Source organism: Littorina saxatilis, linkage group LG5 (assembly GCF_037325665.1).
Source record: "Littorina saxatilis isolate snail1 linkage group LG5, US_GU_Lsax_2.0, whole genome shotgun sequence".
NCBI lineage: Eukaryota > Metazoa > Mollusca > Gastropoda > Littorinimorpha > Littorinidae > Littorina > Littorina saxatilis.
Window position 1 is genome coordinate 57,464,019 of NC_090249.1, and position 24,180 is coordinate 57,488,198.

Here is a 24,180-nt window from a genome sequence, read left to right on the forward strand (position 1 = left end):
TCCCACTGTACCGAGGTAGCTTTATGGCACAGGTATGTCGACCAAGAGGTGACAAACTTTTTTGCGGAAAATGTTGGCAGGTGCGCGATGGAAGACGACAAACGACGCAGTTAGGTCGGTAATGTTAACGCTGGACTTTGTGTTAAAAGACCCAGTCACGGAATATTTTCATTGGTCTCTTCATCTGGTTAAAGCCACGTTTTGATGCTGTTGTTTTCCCATTCAGAATTTTAGTGGAGATCGACTTCCTTCAATTTGTCATTCTTTGATCAAAGTTTTTCAAACTGCATTTGCATACTCTTCATGTGATTTTGAATAGAAATAACTATTATTTCCACATCAAAGGGATCAGTAGCACCTGACTTTAGTTACTGTCTAAACTCTTGCACAAAGCCCAAGAGCCAGATGTGCGACACACCAGTTATGGTTTATGCAGTGACATCTTCAGTCCACTGATATCAATCATAAGAATCAAAACACATCTATACTAGAGACTGGTAAACTACTAGAGCGAATTAACCCCACTAAAATGATGTCACATATTGAAAGAAGAGTGAACATTCGCTGGGTATAAGTTATAACGGTGAATCTCGCACAAGGCTAAATCGGAATATTGCTGAGGTGTGCCATGAAATATTTCAAGTCAGTCTGGAACTGGAAGCATATGCCCACTTCTTTACATCAATGTAATGATTGTCCAAAAGCAGGATCAAAACTGAAACAGTGACAGATAAGAAACATTTGACATTGATTCACTGATTCAGTGGCTACGCTAGGTACCACTGGGTGGTAGGCCAGCCCAGGGCCTGAAATTGGGCGCCAGGGCAAATCGCATAAAGCAAGCTTGCCTACCAACCCACCCATGTTTTTATTTCCATAGGTACACTATCCACTTTATCTTTCACTCTAGGAAAATTAGGCGCACCAACCAAATGAGGGTGGTTGCCCTGTACAGGGATTTCCTGACTAATTTAAGAAGAAGAAGAAGAAGACCTGCACACAGGGCGATATTGGGTAATTGACCACATGACACCAGCCAATACACTGTCCAAGCATTCATATAAACACACCATCTATTGTATTTATTTATTGATTTATCTATTTATTTTCTTTCTTTGTGCAAAACAGCAATCGTCAGGTGGAGGATCCCATGCTTGACCCTGAGGTCCGCTCCAAGATGACCCCGCCAGATTACCATAACCTGCTGGAGGACCCCGTGGAGAAACAAGTCTTGGTTAGCTTAATTTGATTACTTTGTAAACTTTGCTGTATAGTTTCTTTTCATTTGTACAAGAGTGTGTATACAAGTATGAAGTGAGTGTGTATGTGAGAGAGTGGTGGTAAGCAAGTTAGCGTGAGAAAATTTAACAAATCCTTGTCACATACAAATCTGTACAACTGACTGATAAATTATAACTTACTTCCCTTATTCTGCTGTAGAGTTTGCGAATTTGTGTGTGGCTGTTGACTAACTTTTTTATGAGTGTTTTTGAGAGAGAATAAGCTTCAAAAGGATTAGTTGTGCACTGTTTAGAATAGTTAAATTTGTACATTAATTAGCTTACTTCCTTAATTGGTTCGAAAAGAAAGGCACTCGGTAGTTTTTTTCAAACAGATAGGCTAGAAGAGGGCTTTCACAGAAGTTTTATGTACAGACATGCTTACACACATTAGTTCATTTAATCTTAGAGCTCTAATCTGTGATATGATGAGTGTTCGTGAATTCCTAATTGAGGATGAAAGTTGATTGTTCATTTCAATGCTTGTTATTCACTCAGGTGCCAGGAGACTGGTTCCGTATAACTCTCACTTACTCTATTGCAAATGCTGCATGCATTCAGAGCGCTTACTTCTCTTTGTTTCTCAGATGGTCAAATTTGTTTGTTTCAATTTTTTTATGTTTCAGTATGCAGGTGTGATTGGAGAGGTTGCTGTTGACATTGATATTACCAACAGAACAGACGTCTTACGCATTATCGATAAAGGAAAGGTATGGCAATCATGTTTGACAGTAATGACACGGGCAGTATTATTTTCAATTTTACTTTTAAGCTTTTTTGATTTTGAATCACGATTTTGTCTTTAAAATTTGTTCACTGCAATGTGCATAGATTCCACTCCATGATGATAAAACAAGTATATAAATATATATATAGATTCATATATTTATTCACATAGCTGACAACTAAGTTAAAAAGGACTCTTCAAAAAAAAGAAAATATGGAACCCCTGGTTGCATTTTACAAAGCTGTGATTTATAGTAACAAAACAGATGTAGGCTGCGTGTACAGCATGTGTGATCTGCATTGGGTAATGCCAGAAAGCTGTGAGCAAGTTTTGCCTTGCATGATTCAAGGTCTATGCGCTTTCTGTACGTTTTCAGAAACACGGTGGGATTCCATCACACGTGACGTACGATTATCATGCTGCCATCCTCAGCTTGAGCACCTACAACATCAAAATCAACAAACGTAATGGAGATGTGAGCATTTCTTTTATTTCATTTAAATCTCATTACAGTGGTACCTGTGATGAAAGGACACCCCTGGGACCGTTTACAAGTGTCCCTACATTGCAGGTGTTCTGTCATGACCGGAATATTTTTGTCAAGATAATAGACACAGGGACTCCAGAAAGTGTCCTTTCGTAGAAGGTGTCCACTCATCGGAGGGGCCTCACATCGCATGTACCACTGTATTTCATTGTTTTATTGTTGGGAAATTTGGGTCACTTCCTTCCTGTGGAAAGTTAGGAGTGACAGAGTGGGGCTAGCCAGGCGTGTGCTTGTTTAGTTGTAATCAGCCACCTGCCCGCCTGGCAGAATGACAAGAGGTCTTTTATGTACCATAGTGCTGACAGGTGATTTCAACTTGGATACCATTATGTACCATAGTGCTGACAGGTGATTTCAACTTGGATACCATTATGTACCATAGTGCTGACAGGTGATTTCAACTTGGATACCATTATGTACCATAGTGCTGACAGGTGATTTCAACTTGGATACCATTATGTACCATAGTGCTGACAGGTGATTTCAACTTGGATACCATCTCTGAGTCTGCACATCAAGTTGTTCCGTGTCCATTCCAGCCAGGATTCGAACCTGTGACGAGCAAATGAAAAGTCCAGTGCTCTATCAACTGGGCACCCCTTTGGCTTTTAACAATATGTACAGTGGAATCCAGCTATAACGAACGTGGGTATAAAGAAATCCCTCTTTTAACAAACTGCCATTGATTTCCCGGCAGACAGCCTTCTATTTCTTACTTGTTACTTTCCGGCTACATCGAACCTTTTGAACTCATTTGCATAACGAACCCCTCTTTTAACAAACACGTTTTCATCGCCCCAGAGCCGTTTTGTCTCTAAAAGTCACAAAGCTACAACGAACTGATGTCAATAATTGTCTCCAAAGACAAAAATACACAAAAATACACAAACACAAGTGCACATCGCGTGATGAGCGAACTCTGAACAAACAGCGGGAGGTGCACGGAACAGCCACCGCCGCTGTGTTTTCACTATTCCAATCAGCTGGTGAGCTATGACTGCTGAGCTATGACTGCCACAGAAGCACGTGTTGCTGCCAATACCCTACGTCGCTACTTGCAGACAAAGTGCAGCGATGTCTGTGACTTGGATATGATCTCCAAATTGGAGTGTACAGTGGAGAAGTGTGCCAGTTCTGAGCAGCGTAACTTATATTTGCAACTTTCACCGTTCATGGCTTTATTTTCGTGTTTGTGCGAGGATTTACGAAGGAGCGGAAGCACTAATCACATGACGTCATCAATACTTGTGCTTTCGAGTAACAAGAGTTACCTCCCTTGCACTGAAATTGTTGCATTGATTACGTTGAAAATCTGGCTCTCAACACAAATATAAGAGTGCATGTAGCATGAATCAGGCTTACTTTTCACAGGCATGTCCAATACTTCACTTTGAAGATAGATTTAGTTAGTCTAGATGGGGTTTTCAGAGATTGTACTCTCCAAGGAAAGATCGATGGGACGATCATTTGAAGGTGAGTGGGAAAACTTGTCTTAAGGCCATTTAGGGTTGAAAACTCTACAGCGAATTGCTGATATAACGAACTAAAATGTATCTCCCTTGAGATTCGTTGTACCCGGACTCCACTGTATTGTCCTTTCAGTTTGACTAAAAAATGCGTCTTTCACAAATAACTTCGGTTTACACATTTGGATGTGCTATTTTTGTTGAGCATACACTGGCTTAACGCTCGCATGGCTGCTTAGTACAGACAGGGTGGCTCTGTCATCCAAGATTACGTGTAAAACCTTTTCAATCGCCCCACCATATAGGCAGCAGCACTCCATCTTCCGAGAATCATTGTTGATATGTAGGTAAGAAAATGTGTTCCCCCAAAAGCGCAAAGGATACCTAATTTAATTTACAATTGTTTCATCTGTCAGATTGCTATCTTTAAGTAGGTCTAAAACTTGTCTCCTTTTGTGGGCCTCTGAACGATTTTTGTGAGTATGCAAGTTGGAAACAAAAATGTCAATGAATTTTTTTCTACAGGATCTGTTGCTGCGGATTCCAATGCACGAGATAGCAGCTATGTGTTACATCAAAGACGACAAGCAACACATTCTGGCCATCAAGTTTGGTGAGTGCATTGTGGGTACAGGACTCAAGTCACAGGGATAGACTTGGCCAGCCTTATTCTGGCCATCAAGTTTGGTGAGTGCATTGTGGGAACAGGACTCCAATCACAGGGATAGACTTGGCTAGCCTTATTCTGGCCATCAAGTTTGATGAGTGCATTGTGGGTAGAGGACTCGATCACAGGGATAGACTTGGCCAGCCTTATTCTAGCCATCAAGTTTGGTGAGTGCATTGTGGGTACATGACTCGAACATCAGGATAGACTTGCTCAGCCTTGTTCTGGCCATCAAGTTTGCAGACATGCCAACCTGTACGGTTTTCCCGTATTTTGTACAGGATTTACTCAAAGTTCGGTGTGTACGGCGTACAACGCCAAGCTGTACGGGTAAACCAAATTGTACGGGAATTGTACGGGAAAATTCAAAACCCGAACAAAGATTCAAAACCGATCAATCAGATTCGTTTCTGTTTAGCAGACGACAACAACTAACAGAAAAAGACTATAACTGAGCTTGTGTGCATGCGCAGAAGGTATCATAGAGGGCGCTGTGGCCCAATCCGCTACTTCCGTGTCGCGAGATTTGGTCTTTGTTTTCACAACTTACTTCAGCGACAGACAACGATGCACGTCACTTTTCGTGCTACAACTGAAGATGGAGAGGCCAGCGCAGAGAAGAAAGAAAGCCGGACATGGTCAGCACTTGTCGGAGTGGGAGAAAATGTACTTTGGTGTCGTGCAATCATCGGACAAGGGAAAGGAGTACAGTTTGTGCGTGCCATGTGGCTCGCACATCAAAGTTGCAGCTTCTGGTCACTACGACTTGAAGCAGCATTTTGAAACGGCGGTACACAAACAATCATTGATTCGTTCGAAACAATTCAAGCCTGTGAACCAACATTTCCAGAAACGAGACAGCCGCCTTCCAACGGTAGAAGATGTGACGCAAGCCAATGCCATGAAACCATTACCACAGCCAATCTGCTTGCCACGGCAAAGTCAGCTACTGCTACCTACAACAAGTGTCATGCTTGAAGTGATCTAGTGAGACTGGACTGTGATTTTTCCTGGTGAACAGTAGTACAAAGTAGTTGTGTGGGTGTGACTGTGTTATACATTTAAGCTTAAAGTGATCTGGAGAGACTGGACTGTGATTTTTCCTGGTGAACAGTAGTACAAAGTAGTTGTGTGGGTGTGACTGTGTTATACATTTAAGCTGAAAGTGATCTGGTGTGACTGGACTGTGATTTTTCCTGGTGGACAGTAGTAGTTGTGTGGGTGCGTTTTTACAGTGTTGTATGTATTTATTAATGCTAAATCAGATGTGTTTTATGAATACAAAATAAATGTTGAGTATTTACCAGCTGCTCTTTCTTCTTTTTTTATGTCGTGCGAGTGAATTGCGAGTCTTGCGTGTGAACTCAGGTTTGCGTGTGTTCATTTTTTGGGAGTGTGTAAGGGATTGTTGCCCTGATTACAGTTTTTAATCATAATTAGTACAGGTTGGCCTTGGAAGGGGTTGACAGGTCTGAGTTTGGTGAGTGCATTGTGGGTAGAGGACTCGATCACAGGGATAGACTTGGCCAGCCTTATTCTGGCCATCAAGTTTGGTGAGTGCATTGTGGGTAGAGGACTCGATCACAGGGATAGACTTGGCCAGCCTTATTCTGGCCATCAAGTTTGGTGAGTGCGTTGTGGGTACATGACTCGAACATCGGGATAGACTTGCTCAGCCTTATTCTGGCCATCAAGTTTGGTGAGTGCGTTGTGGGTACATGACTCGAACATCGGGATAGACTTGCTCAGCCTTATTCTGGCCATCAAGTTTGGTGAGGGCATTATGGGGACAAGACTCGATCCTTTTAAGACCTACAAAATCCTGAGAAAAATGAGGTCTTGTAATGGTGGTAAACTTACGGAGGTTATCAACACAATATCTTAGAAAACACGGTCTTGAAAATGTCTTACCGGGGGTTTGGGGTCTTACAAGGCCTTCTTATGGGTAAGGTGGTTCAGGGAGGGGCGGGGGTAACGAAGGCGAGTCGTGTGCAAGCATTTGCTTTTCTTGTTGTTTGTTTTATAGTCAAACAAGTCTTTTACCCAACCAATCATGTACACTTTGCCTTTTTGAAATCAGGTGATGGACATTTTCGTTTTGTTTTGTGGGTTTTGGGTTTGTTGATGTTCATGAATCTGTTTGAGCATGTCTCAAACTTCAGCGCTGCTGGTTGGCTGACCATTTTATTAGTTTTCTGCTTGTTTTGCTGACACTTAGGGTGCTTTACTACTGTCATTGCAAAAAAGAACATAATCTCCTTGAAGTTAGTTGTGTATGTGCTGTTGTAATGGTAACTGAGCGTTTGAGGCAGCTGGTGTATTTTGTTTGTCAATTGCAGGTACACCGGAGATGTGTCAGCTGGCGGTATTGTACTGTGATAGCAAGGTGAGTCAAAGGAACCAGACTGAATGCTTGCCCTGGTAATACTGTCTGTGGCTCCTATGAAATTGTGTATGTGTGTGTGTTCTTTCTCTCTCTCTCTCTCTCTCTCTCTCTCTCTCTCTCTCTCTCTCTCTCTCTCTCTCTCTCTCTTTCTCTTTCTCTCTCTCTCTCTCTCTCTCTCTCTCTCTCTCTCTTTCTCTCTCTCTCTCTCCCATTTTGTAATTTTTGAGTTCTCCCTATATAATTCCTTAAATGCACATTGTGTTGCAATCCATACAATGCAATTCTGTATCTTATATGATTGAATTTTTATTTTTTATGTCCGTCTGTCTTTATGTGTTGTATAAAGGACAGGTTGGAAGAATAGGCTTTGCCTAAAACCTTCATCCTTTTGTAATAAAGTTCTGAGTCTCTCTCTCTCTCTCTCTCTCTCTCTCTCTCTCTCTCTCTCTCTCTCTCTCTCTCTCTCTCTCTCTCTCTCTCTCTCTCTCTCTCTCTCTCTCTCTCTCTCTCTCTCTCTCTCTCTCTCTCAAGGACATAGTAAAATGTAAACATACAAATGTTCCCCCTTCCTGACATTTTACACAGGAGTTGATCTCTTAACTTCTCTTTTCCAGCCGGTTGCAGAAGAACTGTGTTCCCTTGTGGGCCACTGTTTCCAGACCATTTACCTGCAAGGTGTCATCGGATTCTTTGACCAGTCCATCAACAACCCCTCCGGCAGCCCCTCAACAGGTAATTTTTGACTCACGTTTGAGAAAGCGTGGCTCAGCTGTTCTCCAGCCTGTAATGGGTTGGCTTCTCAGGGCCATTTACAGAACCTGTGTGGCCTGTAGTTAGATGTTATTTAAGTTTTACGCCCTCATGGCAGAACCGGTAGTTAGGCTGGAACACCCCCCCCCCCACCACCACCACCCCACCCCCCCCCCCCCCCCCCCCTCCCCCCACCCCCCACCCCAAGGATTCTTCTGTCATTTTAGTATTGTTTCTACTCTTCTTCTCACCCACCCCGACCTGCTGCAATCGTGTTGTCAATTGTGATCTTTTCTCTCTTTTTTTCTCTCAATGTTTTACATGCTAATTTATTGAATCTGAATAGACAATGTTCGAAAATAACTTATGTTTTTGAGTCACTTGAGAAAAAGTGACTCTATGTAATCGGTCAGTGTTAGTCTGTCCGGCCGGCCATCCGGCCGGCCGTCCGTCCGTAGACACCACCTTAACGTTGGACTTTTCTCGGAAACTATCAAAGCGATCGGGCTCATATTTTGTTTAGTCGTGACCTCCAATGACCTCTACACTTTAACGATGGTTTCGTTGACCTTTGACCTTTTTCAAGTCAGCGTCAAAGGAAAAATTAGACATTTTATATCTTTGACAAAGTTCATCGGATGTGATTGAAACTTTGTAGGATTATTCTTTACATCAAAGTATTTACATCTGTAGCCTTTTACAAACGTTATCAGAAAAACAAGGGAGATAACTAGCCTTTTCTGTTCGGCAACACACAACTTAACGTTGGGCTTTTCTCGGAAACTATAAAAGTGACCGGGCTCAAATTTTATGTGAACGTGACTCATTGTGTTGTGAATAGCAATTTCTTCCTGTCCATCTGATGCCTCATATAATATTCAGAACTGCGAAAGTGACTCGATCGAGCGTTTGCTCTTCTTGTTATGGGTTGTGGAAGAGTTACCCTTCAAAATACTAGGGCAAGCAACATGTGGCATTGTACATACTAGGGCAAGCAACATGTGGCATTGTACACCAATCACTAGCGAGGGCGTGTCTCCACACCTGCGTGGTGGGCAGTCTGTGTCAGTGAAGTAAAGAACGACTGACATCCTAGTGAGAATTAGCTCTGATTTTTGTTTTCTGCACTGTCTGCTCAATAGAACGCTCTTTTCATTAGAGGTGACCATCGGAATTGCCCATGGGATTGCGTCCCTCAGTGCACAAATCACCCTCCATGTGTGGATTTTTTTACTTCAGTCTTTCCAAGGAAAGCATCTTTTGCACAACCCATCAAAATCAAAAGTTATTTCGGGAATTTGTCTTTTGCATGAAAAAGTATGGATATTTCCAACAGAAATAAAATTTCTCTAATTTGAATGTTTATACTTACAGGTGGATCTACGACTATTCCAAATCATCAACCTCCACCTTCCATGTAAGTAAATGTAGTTTGTGACCCATGTCATATACCTGTTTCACATTACAGAATTTGAAGGTAAACTGCCAAAATATGCTTCTGATAAGGTTGAGAACATTGGTTGAATTGTTGAGGAATAATTGTTTCAAACTGCCACTTTTTAATTGGAGGGGGGTGAGGTGAGGTGTACAAGCAAATGGCATGAACTAACAAAGTGTGGAATCTTCATGGGTGTTACTCTTCCGGCTTTTGCCGGATTTCCGGTTTTTGAAAAAATCTGAAGCCGGAAATTCCGGTTTTCCGGGTTTAAAAAAAAAAAATTAAAAAAAAGCTTCGTTTCGCTAAGTTGAAATAACGACCAGCGGTTCCGATCCGACTTTTGACACCGGTTCGCGTGCTTTCTTGGTTCGCTCCCTTGGATTTGCCGCCATCTTGCTTATTATGATTTGGTTTCGTCGGTGTCCAGAAACTTTCTTTCAAACTTGAGCATTTTGGACCCCTGCCTTTCAGGTTTTTTGATTTTTCCCAGTAACACCCATGAATCTTGTATGATCACTTTTGTTTGTTAACCTCAAGCAACGGGTAGCAGCAGATCTGACAGCTGGCATGAAATAGGCAATTTCACAAGATTGAGTGGTTGGATTTTCTTTGTAAGTGTTAAGACTCTTTATCTTCTCAGGGTTTGTTTCATGAAGTTTGTGAATTTACTGGAGTACTTCCTTTCTGTTCTGACATATTTAGAAACCCCTGTAATTTGTCTTGCTCATATCAGGAATTGTAAAGTGATTTTGACTTTGCTTTTTCTTTGCTATTGTTTTTTTGTTGTTGTATTTTTGTTTGTTTTTGCGTGTGTTTTTTTGTGCTTGTTAGGTTATTTTCCACACATAGTTTGGTTTGGTTCTGGCATGCAAGGATATGTGTGTCTGAGTCTCTATTGATTGTGACAGTGTTGGTGTGTTTTCAGAAGTGACAGTGACTTTCCATCTCCCACATATCATGCTCCCAGCGACAAGAGCAGCATCAAGAGTATAGGCGGGGAGCTGCTGGCAGACTACATGAACAAGGTAGCTGTTGCATTTTTCAGCCTTACATACGGGGGCCTGGTAGCTCAATCCTAGGGTCACGGGTTCCAATCCAGGCTGGGACGGACACGGGTCAACTTTATGTGCAGACTCGGAGACGGTGTCCATGTCCCACCCCCTGTTACCCAAGTGGGGGCGGGGATGTAGCTGAGTCGGTAGCGCGCTGGATTTGTATCCAGTTGGCCGCTGTCAGCGTCAGTTTGTTCCCACGTTCGGCGAGAGATTTATTTCTCAGAGTCAACTTTGTGTGCAGACTCTCCTCGGTGTCCGAACACCCCCGTGTGTACACGCAAGCACAAGACCAAGTGCGCACGAAAAAGATCCTGTAATCCATGTCAGAGTTCGGTGGGTTATAGAAACACGAAAATACCCAGCATGCTTCCTCCAAAAACGGCGTATGGCTGCCTTAATGGCGAGGTAAAAAACGGTTATGCACGTACAATTCCACTCGTGCAAAAAACACGAGTGTACGTGGGAGTTTCAGCCCACGAACGCAGAAGAAGAAGAAGAAGAAGTTACCCAAGTGGCATGTAAAATACCTCTGTCATTCCGCCATAAGAGCAGGCGGCTGATACCACCTAAACACGCACACACCTGGGTAGCGCCACTCTTGTTGCTGCTAGCTTTCCACTGGGAGGAAGCGACCCGAATTTTCCAGCTATGGGATAATAAAGTGAATGAAATGAGAAATGAAAGAAAAGTGGAGACTTTGACCTATGAGGCTCTGCTTTCTCATTTTTGTTTGATGTCTGTAAATCTACCTCCATCGTGACACTCCCTGTTGTTTAGATTTTATTTTCTCAACTTATTCCTGACCTAACATGGGGGTCCCCCTTTATTTCTTTTTGCTCTGCTGATGTAGGGCTAACACCTGAGAACCGGACATCCGGTTTTTGAAAACTTTTAAAACCGGAAAATCCGGTTTCTTAGAGTAAAACTTTGTTCTTTAGACCTACAAGATAATTAAAAAAAGCCTCAGCTTCTGGGGGGCGTCGCCGTGGACCCTGACCTTTCAGGTTTTTCACTTTTTTTGTGTGTGTAAGCCCTGTTGATGCTATGCTTATAGAGACAATTTTAAGAACATCAAAGTCATGCAGTTTGTGGGGATTCATGTCAACTGCTTTTAGGAGGAAAACATTGAGAAGCTATACGCTGTATAAAGTCAGGTTTGAGTTTTTATTTTTAATTGGTCTTCTTTTTCTTAAAATTGTAATTACTCTGATTCCTGGGCAACTTTTGCGGATGCTATGCTACCTTGGTTTTTGTGTCCCCAGAACTAGTGTCTATTTGGGACATGACGTGGTTATATGCTAGGTCTTGTGCGGAGTTTCTGGTTCAGAAGGCAAACAAACAGAAAATTGAAAGAAAGATGGTGTGCATAATTCTTTCTTGGACCCTTTCTCACACTTCCTGGAGTTTGTTTGTTTGTTTGTTCGTTCATGGGCTGAAACTCCCACGGCTTTTACGTGTATGACCGTTTTTACCCCGCCATTTAGGCAGCCATACGCCGCTTTCGGAGGAAGCATGCTGGGTATTTTCGTGTTTCTATAACCCACCGAACTCTGACATGGATTACAGGATCTTTTTCGTGCGCACTTGGTCTTGTGCTTGCGTGTACACACGGAGGTGTTCGGACACCGAGGAGAGTCTGCACACAAAGTTGACTCTGAGAAATAAATCTCTCGCCGAACGTGGGGACGAACTCACGCTGACAGCGGCCAACTGGATACAAATCCAGCGCGCTACCGACTGAGCTACATCCCCGCCCCACTTCCTGGAGTTATTAAAAGTATGCAAAAGATAGAACAAATTTAAACATGAATCCCAAAACAGATAGACTGCTGACTATCATAAACATTCATTTTAACCTGAGAAATTAAACAAATGAGGAGGGCGGGGATATAGCTCAGTCGGTAGCGCGCTGGATTTGTATCCAGTTGGCCGCTGTCAGCGTGAGTTCGTCCCCACGTTCGGCGAGAGATTTATTTCTCAGAGTCAACTTTGTGTGCAGACTCTCCTCGGTGTCCGAACACCCCCCGTGTGTACACGCAAGCACAAGACCAAGTGCGCATGAAAAAGATCCTGTAATCCATGTCAGAGTTCGGTGGGTTATAGAAACACGAAAATACCCAGCATGCTTCCTCCGAAAACGGTGTATGGCTGCCTAAATGGCAGGGTAAAAAACGGTCATACACGTAAAATTCCACTCGTGCAAAAAACACGAGTGTACGTGGGAGTTTCAGCCCACGAACGCAGAAGAAGAAACAAATGAGGTAGAGCGCTGTTTAGAGATCTGATAAACGAAGGGAAGTAAGCGCTGTAAATGCAGATGACGTGTTATAAAGTAAGTGAGTTATTCGGAACCAGTCTTCTGGCACCTGAGATTAATTTCAGTTTTAATATTAAGATAATTTTAACATGGTTTTTGCTTTTGAGTAGTAACAGCAGTCGCTCTTTAACGATTTTTACTGTATTCACACGAATATGTTTTTGTCTCTCAGCTACACAAAGAACTGAACGCGAAGGAACTGCAGCTGTTTGCACAAGTCCTGCCGGACCTTGAGAACAGATTCCCTGAGTTTTGTGAACGTGTCTTGCAGCTCTATGGCTCTGATCGCAGGCATTTGCTGGCTGGTGAGATTTATTTACACACACACACCTCCCACCCCCTCTTAAATAGGGGTGCATAATGTGTTTGTTTTTTATGCAGAACAAACATTGATTGTTAAATTAGTGTTTGACGGGTGCAACAGCCTAGTGGATAAAACGCCGGCCTCCCATGTGGATGGTTGAGTGTTTGGTGGGTTAAGGGTGGAGATTTTTCCAATCTCCCAGGTCAACTCATGTGCAAACCTGCCTCATCTCCTTTCGTGTGTACACGCACAAGACACAAGTAATCCATATCTGAGGTCGATGGGTGATAGAATCACGAAAATACCCAGCATGCATCCCCAAAAATTGGCGTATGGCTGCCTAAATGGCAGGGTAAAAACAGTTATACATGTACAAATACATTCAGGTAGAAACACTAGTGTACATGGGAGTTTCAGGCCATGAACGAAGATGATATTACTGTTCAACTTACAGGGAATTATCACATATCAGTTAGTGTTTTGACCAAAGATTTATACTTTGATTCATAGACTGTCAGTGTCGGGGTTTAAAATTAGAAAATAAGAACGGTAAGTTTATGGAATGTCTTATTATATAGACATTGTTATTGTTATTGTTAACATTACAAAGTTAGTGTGTGTTTGACAGTGTGTTCATGTGTGTCTGTGTTTTTCCTATTATGATTTATTTCTCCTTATTTTGTTCCCTTTTCTCCTTGGTTTTTTTTTTTTTTTTAATTTTTAACCTGCTTGTTGCTATGTCTGCTTCAGTGAGTTACTCGGAGCCTTATTTTTTCCACTCCAACACCCTTTCTTTCTTGTTCTTCTTCAAGTAACATTTTCTTTTGTGTGTTTCCCCAGAAATGCTGCCGTTCATCCCAGCAGACAACTTGTCGTATTTTGAGGACTTCTTGACGCGTAACGGTATAGGACTGGGAGATAATGGCGGCACGTTGTCCAGCTCTCGCACCAATCTTCGCGGCTACCCAACGTGAGTACTGTTCGGTTGTCTCCCTTGATACGTGTAATTATTTTCTGTCTGAGACTTGGGAATTTGCAGGGTAGAGCATAAAGATTCTTCTTCTTCTGCGTTCGTGGGCTGAAACTCCCACGTACACTCGTGGTTTTTTTTTGCACGAGTGGAATTTTACGTGTATGACCGTTTTTTACCCCGCCATTTAGGCAGCCATACGCTGTTTTCGGAGGAAGAGCATTAAGATGGTAGTGGGCTTTTGGGGAAAGCGTTATTGTGTGTGTGTTTGTGTCAATGTGAGTGAGTGTGTGTGTGTGTGTGTGTGTGTGTGTGAGTGTGTGTGTGTGTGTGTGTGTGTGTGTGTGTGTGTGTGTGTGTGTGTGTGTGTGTGTGCCTTGCGTTGAGCTCTAGCAAGAAGGTACAATTCATAAGTGCTCATTATTATTATTATTATTATTATTATTACACTTTCTGTTCACAGACGACGCTCCATCGGAGAGGTGTCGACCACCAGCAGCGTCAGCAACAACCCCACCAGCGACGACCGGCTGCACGAACTTCTCGAGTTGTCTGAGTCGCAGTTTGACAGCGTTCTTGTGGACACCGACCCGGCAAAATATGTGCCCAATGCTGATTACTGATCACTCAGTGTTTGGTTCAGAGATAACTGACATTCATCATTAACTGTGATGTTCTCTGAATTTCGTGGTTTTATCTGTGTTAAGAGTCAATGCACTGATGCCTATAACAAGGATTGTGTTGATAGAAACTGTTTGTCATTTCACTGGAAACATTCTCAAAATAAAAGAAATGAAATCAGCAACTGCTCTTATGTAGCAATTTCACTAATTTCTTCCTGACAAATATAATCAAGTATATAATGCAGTCTCCATGTTAAAAGCTTGGTTTGACTGGTTGGCAGAACAGAGTGACCACTTTCTGTAAGAAAGATTTGTACTTGCAAACTGGGAACGCAGAAGAAGAAGAAGTACTTGCAAAGAAATACCAGTTTTTATTATGGCTAGCATTTTTTCAAGACAAAGTGATATTTGTCGTAACTTTCAGCAGTGTTTGAAGTGCAGGTGCTTTTTGTCTTCCAACCAGCACAGACTCCCAGGAGCATGTGTGCTGTGCTGAGTACACTGTGTCGGTTCATCCAAGAAGAAATCGTACAATTCCAGCACCTGCTGAGTTGCAGTGCAGGAATGATTTTCATTTTGCTGATGACAGGATGGTCAGGGTTACTTCACAGGAATCTGAAGTTCATTTAGGGATTGAAGGCACTGATTTGCAAGGTGGTTTATTTTTCCTATCTGGGCTGACGTTTGAGATTTTGTGCCTCCATCTGCTTACTGGCCTCTCAGCAGTCAGTTACAGCAAAGGGAATTTACCAGCCTTGTAAAGTTATTGTACTTGGCTGCTCAGAGCAAGGTTACAAGTCATGTATAGTTTTCAGCTGTTTAATCAAAATCTGTATAGCAAAATGTCAGCATGAATCTGGCAGTGGCATGTTACTTGAAGCTGTCAATTTGGATACTTCAGGTAGAATATCTGAGCAGCATCTATGTGGGTGAAAACGGTCATACACGTTAAAATCCACTTGTGCAAAAACATGAGTGAACGTGGGAGTTTCAGCCCATGAACGAAGAAGAAGAATGAAATACCACTAATGCTGTTAGTAATGAGAATACATTTGTAAAAATTAATTTATTGGAAAATGTCCACTCTGCACAGTGGGTGAGCGTCCAGGCAGTTGAATTGGGATATAATTATACGCAAATTGAAGGGCGCTCTTGGCGCACGGTAAAGGTAGAATGGATACAGTGGTACCTGGGATGCGTGGCCCCTCTGATGAGCGGACACCTCCCTTAAAAGGACACCTTCTGTTGTTCATTTTTCTATTATCTCTACCAAAATATACCTGTCATGAAAGGCCACCTGCAATGTAAGGACACTGTTGGCTGGTCCCAAGGACATCCTTTCATGGCAGGTACCACTGTATGTGATTGTTACACGGTGTACACAGGACGCTGACTAGTACGCTGGCTACAGTCATTTTGTATTCCTCAATACAGGCAACAAAAGCAAGGATGTGACATGTAACTGGGTTACTCTGCAAGTTCCTACATGGGTGTAAGGAAGAACCTGAGTGTTGCACCTAACTGTGTGAAAGCGCTTATTATCTCCCCTGAAGTAGTGTCTGAAACTGCGTGAAAGCGCATATTATCTCCCCTGAAGTAGTGTCTGAAACTGTGGGTTTTTGATTTGTATATATTATATCATTCATTGGTGCATCTAAATGATTAATTGTACAGTCTGCAGTCAAACTGCATTTGGGGATAAACAATTTAAGAGTTTTACCATCATGGAAGATGTGTTCAGATAGTTTTGCTGTTTATGTAGTGTGAGTGGGTGAGCAGTTAAGAAAAAAAGAGAGGCAGGGATGGCCAAATTGTCCGCTCGGTCGCCAGGGGCCAGAAGAAAATACGCCGGGCTAGTAGAAACCGCCTGGCAACTCGCCCGGCTGGCCAGTGAAAATTCTGGTGAAATGCAACACTTTTTGTTGTACTATCGAGTTTTAAAGCCATATAAACACTGCAAATGCATGAACTGTGGTATGTACTGGGCTTGCAAAATTTCTGACGGGCTAGTCACTTTCTTGAAGTTACTCACCCGGCAGACAAGTTAAACATTTGAGATTTGGCCATCCCTGGAGCGGTGAGCATGGTTGGCTGGTTGGAAAGCTTGGAAGATATAGTGAATGTGTGAGTGAGTGTGTCTGCATTGATGGGGTTGGATTTGTTTGCAAAGAAATTGGGTTGTGATGTACTCAAGTTCACAAAACAATAGAATTTCACAGTGCTGTACATCTTGTCTGAATGACTTTTCACAAAGTGAGTTTCAAAACTCATTTATATATGCATACCTTTACAGTGGAACCCCTTTTTAAGACCCCCAATTTAAGACTCCGTCCCTTTTAAGACCCTGCTTTTAAGACCCTGTTGTCTCATATTTCTCTTCATAACCTCTGTAAATGAGTGGTAACGCACTTGCGCTCGGAAGCGAGAGGTTGCGTGTTCAGGCCTGGGTCAGGCCGCAATTTTCTCCCCCCTTTCCTAACCTAGGTGGTGGGTTCAAGTGCTAGTCTTTCGGATGAGACGAAAAACCGAGGTCCCTTCGTGTACACTACATTGGGGTGTGCACGTTAAAGATCCCACGATTGACAAAAGGGTCTTTCCTGGCAAAATTGTATAGGCATAGATAAAAATGTCCACCAAATACCCGTGTGACTTGGAATAAAGTGTAAAAAAATTCCATCTCACACGGCATTAAGTCTCAGGGCTTGGAAACATGAATAGACGCATGCAAGGAAAAGAAAAAGAAATGGGTAGCGCCATATACTGTATGGCCGCTCGCTTTCCTCAGAGAGAAAGCAGCCCGAATTTCTGTGAGGTTACCCTCATGGACTATATAAAATCTTATCCTTATCCTTATCCTTACCCTAAACCAACATATATTTTTGTTTGGCCTAATGTCTGTGGTCATGTCATGATGCACAGGTGTGGGTGCTGGGTATTTACTTCATTTCATATTGCATTGGAAAATGATGCCTTCCTGTCTGTACATTTTTGTATATCACCATTAAATTACATATTATTACCCAACTCACATATAGCAATTAACTCTAGTTCAGTGCTGGTAACGCTGTACGCGTTCCCCTTGGTAACAAGGGAGACCACCCTAAAAAAGAGTGATCCATCCCATAATATCAGACCGATGTCCGGTCCAACATCCGTATGCGTGCGCATACGCCGCCATTTGTATCATTCTCTCTCAGCGGTTCAACTGGGAAGGACGCTTCTGATGTACGCTCCTGCTGTTTGCAGTTTTTCGCCTTAGTCCTTGGCTTTGGCATCTCCCCTTGGTCGTCGCCTATCTGTTCACCTTTACCTAGCTGTGTGGTGAGATCTTTCCGTTTTGTTATAACTTTAGCGACGTTTTCGTCGCTCGTTTTGTACTTGTGAAATTTTTCTGAAATTGTTTTCTTTGAAATTTTTCGTGAGTTATTTTTGCTATGGCGGAGGCTGCGCTTGTTGATAGCGTGAAAAGGAAGCCGAGTTCGAGGCAGGTGCCTGACGATTCGCCTCCTAAACGTAGCTCGAGGAGAGAGAAGGGCGCAGGAAAATCCGCGTCTGTTTCTTCTGATTCAACTTCTGTTAAATCTCCCGTGTTAGCAGACGTCAGTTTAACTTCCGGTCAGGCTTGTTTACGTTCTGGCAAGAGTGGTGTTTCGGGCAAAGCTTCTTCTTCTTCTGCTTCTGCTTCTGCTTCAACTTCAGATGGCTGCCCTGGGTTAGCGCCAACTGAAGTTGCGTCTTTATTGTTGACTTTGAGCGCTCAAGTTTCGACACTTGCGTCGGAATTATCTTCCACTAGGGAGGAATTACGAGCGCTTCCGTCTGGTGTTTCTGATGTTCTCTCCTTAGCACAGGTACGGCAGTCTCCTGCAGTTCCGGCTTCGACTTCCGCTAAGCCTTCGGCGACTGTGACTCGGGCGGATGTCCATGCTTCGCAGGATGGGGGTACCAAGTTGGTGTCTCTCCTGAATGTGACACCAGTACAAGGTATGTCTACACCGCTTGCCGGTGTGCGAGCTCAGGGGGCTCTCTCGTGCGTTGGAGGCCGTGAGAGTTCTTATGAGCAGCGAAAGGACGAGCGCCTCCGTACGTCTCTTTATGAGAATATCGGGGACCGTTTTAGTCCTCTTCCGCCCAGGGGGCAGGAAGTGGTCGGTTCTGCCGACGATAAACTGTCTGATGTTCTGCCTCCTGGCTCCGAGCTTGATCTCGAGTCGGAGGGTAGGGCGGAAGACGGGGATGCCTCAGTGGTAGAGGATTCCCAACTGAATTTGCCCGTGAAGCTGTCAGCCGCAGTGGCGCTGGCGGCGGAAACGGCGTTCAGATACTTTCCGGAAGGGGTGGTGAAGGACAGGGCTCAGCTTCACCCACCTCGGTCTGCTTTTGACGATTTCCGGAGTGCACAGGAGCAACGGCCTCGCTTCCGCTTCCGGGAATCGTCAACTATTGCCTATGAAATGGCGAACGTCTTGTGTGGTAAACGCAAACCGGCGGTGCCGTTGTTGGTTCAGCACGGCGATGCTCCGGAAGACGTTGTCTCTTGGCTGGCTCAACCTGGGGCTCGAGCAGCTTCCGGTGTTCCGAAGTTCAAGCTCAACCCTTATCCTGTGAGCCTGATTGACACTTTTGCTCTGCCGTCAGGGGCACTTCCGGTGACGCCGGAACTTGCTGCTTTGAGAGAAGATGGGTACAATAGGGATAGAGTGGTCCCATGTACTGACGGTTCTCTCTCAGCCTTGGAGGAAGTCGGCAGGTCTTTGCTGGAGCTCACGTCCTTGTCGGAGTCTCTGCAAAGGTCTTTGTCGAGATCGATTGCCACATCTCTTGATCCTTTTGAATTTCGGTTCGATGCGTCGCCAACAGATGTTTCGACACTGCTGGCTACTCTGGGCAAGGTGACTAGAGAACAGGTTGCCTTGTCTGCCCGGCTGTATACTCACGCAGTGCTTTCAAGGAGATCAGCCTTCTTGACGGGGTCCAGATTTCGGGACACCGCGACTGTGGAGAGGCTGAAGGTCTCCCCTTTTGCTGAGGGGTCTCTCTTAGGGCAGGCGTCTTTCGATGCACTCCAGAAAGAGACGCAGGACGCGCGGGATGTAGCGATCGCGCGTCTGGCTTCACAGGGCTTCCAGAAGCCTCAGGGCAAGTCTCAGACTCAGGCGTTTTCTTCTGCTAAGCCTCAGACGTCTTCGTCAGGTGGTGGGAAGGCCCAGAAGCAGTCATTCTCCTCCAGGGGTAGGGGGCGTGGAGCTCCATACCCTAAGAGGGGTCAGTCTTTCGGGGGTTCCAGGGGGTCGGGGCGTAAGCCTCACCCCCAATGAAACTTCCCCGAACAACACATCCCTGTGGCCCCCGCGCTGGTTGTAGCGGGCGGCCCGTCCAGGGCCCTTTCTTCCTGGCTGCAACTGGTGGCCAGCAAGTGGGTCACGGGGATAGTGTGTTCGGGGTTCCGGCTTCTCTGGTCAGGGCAGAAGGCTCCCCTGGTCAGGATAATCCCGCCCTGCAGGGCGCCAAAGGATTTGGTGGCACGGAACGCGGTCCAGGAGGAGGTCTCGGCTCTGCTGCTCAAGGGAGCTATAGAGGAGGTCTTGGACGCGCGGTCCCCGGGGTTTTACGGCAGACTTTTCGTAGTGCCGAAAGCCTCGGGGGCGTGGAGGCCGGTGTTAGATCTTTCTCCTTTGAACAAGTTTCTGAGAGTAATCAAATTTACCATGGAAACTCCAACTTCGGTTCGGGAGGCCTTACGGCCGGGAGATTGGGCAACGTCGATCGATCTTACAGACGCTTACTTTCACGTCCTCATACATGTCGCGGACAGGAAGTGGCTTCGCTTCCCTTGGGGCGGCAAAGCTTACCAGTTCAGGGCTCTGCCGTTCGGCCTGTCTTTAGCTCCGTGGATTTTCACGATTGTGGTCAGGCAGCTTTGCGCTCTTGTGAGACAGGAAGGCATCCGTCTCAGAGCATACCTGGACGATTGGTTAATCCTTCACCAGAACAGGGGGCTTTGCGAGGCTCATACGCACAGGGTGCTGAGCCGGGCGGCACAGCTGGGTTTCTCTGTCAACCTGACAAAATCCGAGTTGGAACCATCCCAGACGTTTACTTACCTGGGCATGGAATTCGACACACTTCGGTGGTCTGTCCGTCCGTCTCAAAGGCGGATCGACAAGCTTCAGGGTCTGATTCGGTCTCTCTACGGAGAGAATCACGCCAGTGCAAGGGTTCTGACTTCGGTTCTGGGTCAGATGGAATCCATGGCTTCCCTCATTCCGTTGGGCAGGGTTCACAAAAGGCCTTTTCAGGCCTCCCTGCAGTCAAGGTGGGATCAGACATCCCAGGACTGGAGTGTTCCGATCGCTCTGGGAACTTGGTTTCAGCAGACCACAGGTGTTTGGCTTCTTCCGGATTTGTTCCGGGGTGTTCCCATTGTTCGTCCACCGCCGGAGAGAGAGTTGTTTACGGACGCATCTCTGACGGGGTGGGGTGCTCATCTGGACGAGCACATGGTTTCGGGAGTTTGGGATTGCTCTCAGGCCTCCCTACATATCAATGTACTGGAGTTGGAGGCCGTTTCCCTGGCGCTTCTAGCGTTCAAGCCTTTCCTGGAGGGCAGTCATGTACGTCTTCACACCGACAACATGTCCGTGGCGTCGTATGTGAACAAGCAGGGGGGGACTCGGTCTCACAGTCTTTCCGACATTGCATGTCGCATTCTCAAGTGGTGTCACGCCCAGCACATTCTGTTATCAGCAGTGTACTTGAAGGGCAGTCTGAACGTCCTTGCAGACACTTTGAGCAGAGGGGACAGGATTGTTCATTCAGAGTGGACTCTCACACACCAGTCTTTGCAGCGGCTTTGGTCGCAGATCGACAAGCCCAAGATAGATCTCTTTGCGACGAGGTTTTCGGCGAGACTTCCTCTCTTTGTGTCCCCCTTCCCGGATCCTCTGGCCTGGAAGGTGAATGCTCTGGAAGTGGATTGGTCAGATCTTCCGGCGTATGCTTTCCCTCCGTTCTGCCTCTTAGGCAAAGTCCTCAGGAAAGTGGACTTAGAGAAACCAGCGCTGGTTCTGGTCGCGCCTCTGTGGCCAAGCCAGCACTGGTTTCCCGACCTACTGCGTCTAGCAGTTCGGCCCCCGATCCCTCTCGCCCTGAAAAGAGGAGATCTCGTGCAGCCTCGGTCAGGCGTTCAGCACGAGAACCCACAGATCCTGGCCCTTCACGCGTGGATTCTGTCCGAAGCGCTTTGCGTAGGGCAGGGGCCTCTTCCCCTACTCTGAGATTCGTTGGACATGCACATAGAAAATCGACGTCTTCGGTTTACTCATCGCACTGGGCCTCTTGGTCTAGGTGGTGCGCGCTTAACGGGGTTAAACCTCTTTCACCTAGGTCTGTTCATGTAGCCAACCATCTGTCGTGGTTGGCTGATCAGGGGGCTTCTCCCTCTTCTATTAGGGTCCGGAGGTCGGCGATCTCTTCGACCCTCGCGCAATTAGGCCACAAAATTTCGCTCGGAGGGGTTATCGCTAGTGTTATTAAGGGGGCTGCCCTTTTAGCAGCTCGTTCAAAATCGCTTCTCCCTGCATGGGATTTGTTCCTGGTCTTACGTTTCTTAGCCTCGGAAGAGTTCGAGCCTCTTTTGTCAGCCAGTTTGGCCGATTTGACGCGTAAGACTGTGTTTTTAACGCTTCTCTCTACTTCAAGGAGAGGTAGTGAGGTGCACTCTTTGTCGGGTTTAGACAAGGATATTGCGTTCGAGAAGGATGGTTCCATTTCTCTCAAATTTGTTCCCGGCTTTCTCGCGAAAAACCAGAAACCTGGCCAGCTTTCTCCAATCTTGCGCATCCCACCCTTGAGCAAGATTTTGGCTCCTGGAGATCCCGATATTGCAAATTGTCCTGTGAGAGCTCTCCGATGTTATCTGTCTCGAACTCGGCCTGTTAGGTCAGAAAGTCAAAAGCTTCTTTTCATATCTTTAAACACGGCTAGGTGTAAGGATATAGCTAAGGTGACTCTGGCCAAATGGATCTCCACTCTGATCAAACGAGCATATGCCTGGTGGCAAGTGCAGTCGGGTGATATTAGGGCAGTGTTGCCTCTCACCGCGGCTAGAACCCATGAGGCGAGAGCCTGGGCATCCACTGTGGCAGTTCTTCGGTCCGGCAAGCTAGCCGAGGTACTGGAAGCTGCTTATTGGCGTTCTGAGGACGTTTTCGTCAACTTTTACCTCAGAGACGTCGCTTCTGTCAGACAGGATGGAAGCTCCGCGCTGCCTGCCATGGTAGCGGCGGGACAGGTCCTGCGTGCCTAGTTTTGGTAAGTACCCACCTCCTATAGTAGCAATCTGCTATATGTGAGTTGGGTAATAATATGTAATTTAATCCAAAATTTTAATAATAAATTTTCATTTAATTAATATACTTACCCAACTCACATCGTTTAAACCCTCCCGCCTCCCCGCTGTGGTGGTATTGGGTTCTAAAAAAGTAGTGAGTTGGGCTTCGTTCGAATGATACAAATGGCGGCGTATGCGCACGCATACGGATGTTGGACCGGACATCGGTCTGATATTATGGGATGGATCACTCTTTTTTAGGGTGGTCTCCCTTGTTACCAAGGGGAACGCGTACAGCGTTACCAGCACTGAACTAGAGTTAATTGCTATATGTGAGTTGGGTAAGTATATTAATTAAATGAAAATTTATTATTAAAATTTTGGATTATACATCTCAGATGTTATATGCGAATAGGTATCGTCAATGAGAACATGTTACATGGTTTTACCTTTGTTTTAGCACTATGCAATTTATCATACAGCTGTAGAATTACCTTTATGTGCCTTTGTTATCTGCTGATGGGTTGTTTTATTTATATATATACATGTACATATATATATATATTTTTTTTATTTAGATCATTGATTCTGACACACAAGCTTACAGCAGCTGATAAACTTAAGAAATTACAACATAGGATTTGTGTTTGGATAAGATCAGTGACAAAGTGTTGTCCTTTGAAAGAAGAAAAGGACAGTTGTTCTATTTCAGTAAGTAATTACAAAAAATGCTTATGGCAGTTTTACCTTTTTAAAGAATCAGACTTTTACAGTACGTTCTAAGATTGCAGATTTCTTTAGGAGTAAAAAAGGAGTAAGATTTTGTTTTTAAAGTACATGTACATTCAGGTTTGGCCTTATTACTTTAACTTTTTTTATTTTTGGTATAAAAGTTTATCACAGTGATGATATATAAATTGATCATGGAAACTGATCATGCGTAATGTGATATGAGTTGAAATACATGTTGTTCCTTTTGAGATGGTGTCTCTCTGCCCTTTGTGCAAACGTGTTTGTGTGTGTGTGACATTGTGTCTCTATCACAGCGGGGGGGGGGGGGGGGGGGGGGTGTCTTAAAAGGAGGTTCCACTGCATTGAGAGAGCGCAAAATCCAGTCTCCCCAGACTGACGGATGCCTACCCACTGTGTGTGTCTGTGTCTGTGTGTGAATGCGTGCGTGTCTCGTGTGTGTTCCAGTTTGTGGAGCCATTCTATGAGGTTTAAGTCTAGCTGATTGCTCATGTTTGAGACACAGTAAGGCAAAGCTGTTCCATAAAAGGGAGGCAGCTACCGATCAGCGTTCCGACAGGCATTCACA

At 44.8% G+C, this 24,180-nt stretch overlaps 1 protein-coding gene across 1 annotated transcript; it reads left to right on the forward strand.

Annotated features, from left to right (window-relative positions):
- The first annotated feature begins 10 nt into the window (after positions 1-10).
- On the forward strand, positions 11-23,842 carry LOC138967515 (cerebral cavernous malformations 2 protein-like). Its single transcript, XM_070340079.1, has 12 exons — positions 11-114; positions 1,129-1,234; positions 1,907-1,990; positions 2,384-2,482; positions 4,546-4,633; positions 7,027-7,073; positions 7,688-7,805; positions 9,198-9,240; positions 10,187-10,286; positions 12,806-12,938; positions 13,778-13,907; positions 14,371-23,842. Exons 1-12 carry the CDS (start codon positions 71-73, stop codon positions 14,528-14,530), a joined length of 1,152 nt encoding a protein of 383 aa, XP_070196180.1. The 5' UTR covers positions 11-70; the 3' UTR covers positions 14,531-23,842.
- The last annotated feature ends 338 nt before the right edge of the window (positions 23,843-24,180 follow it).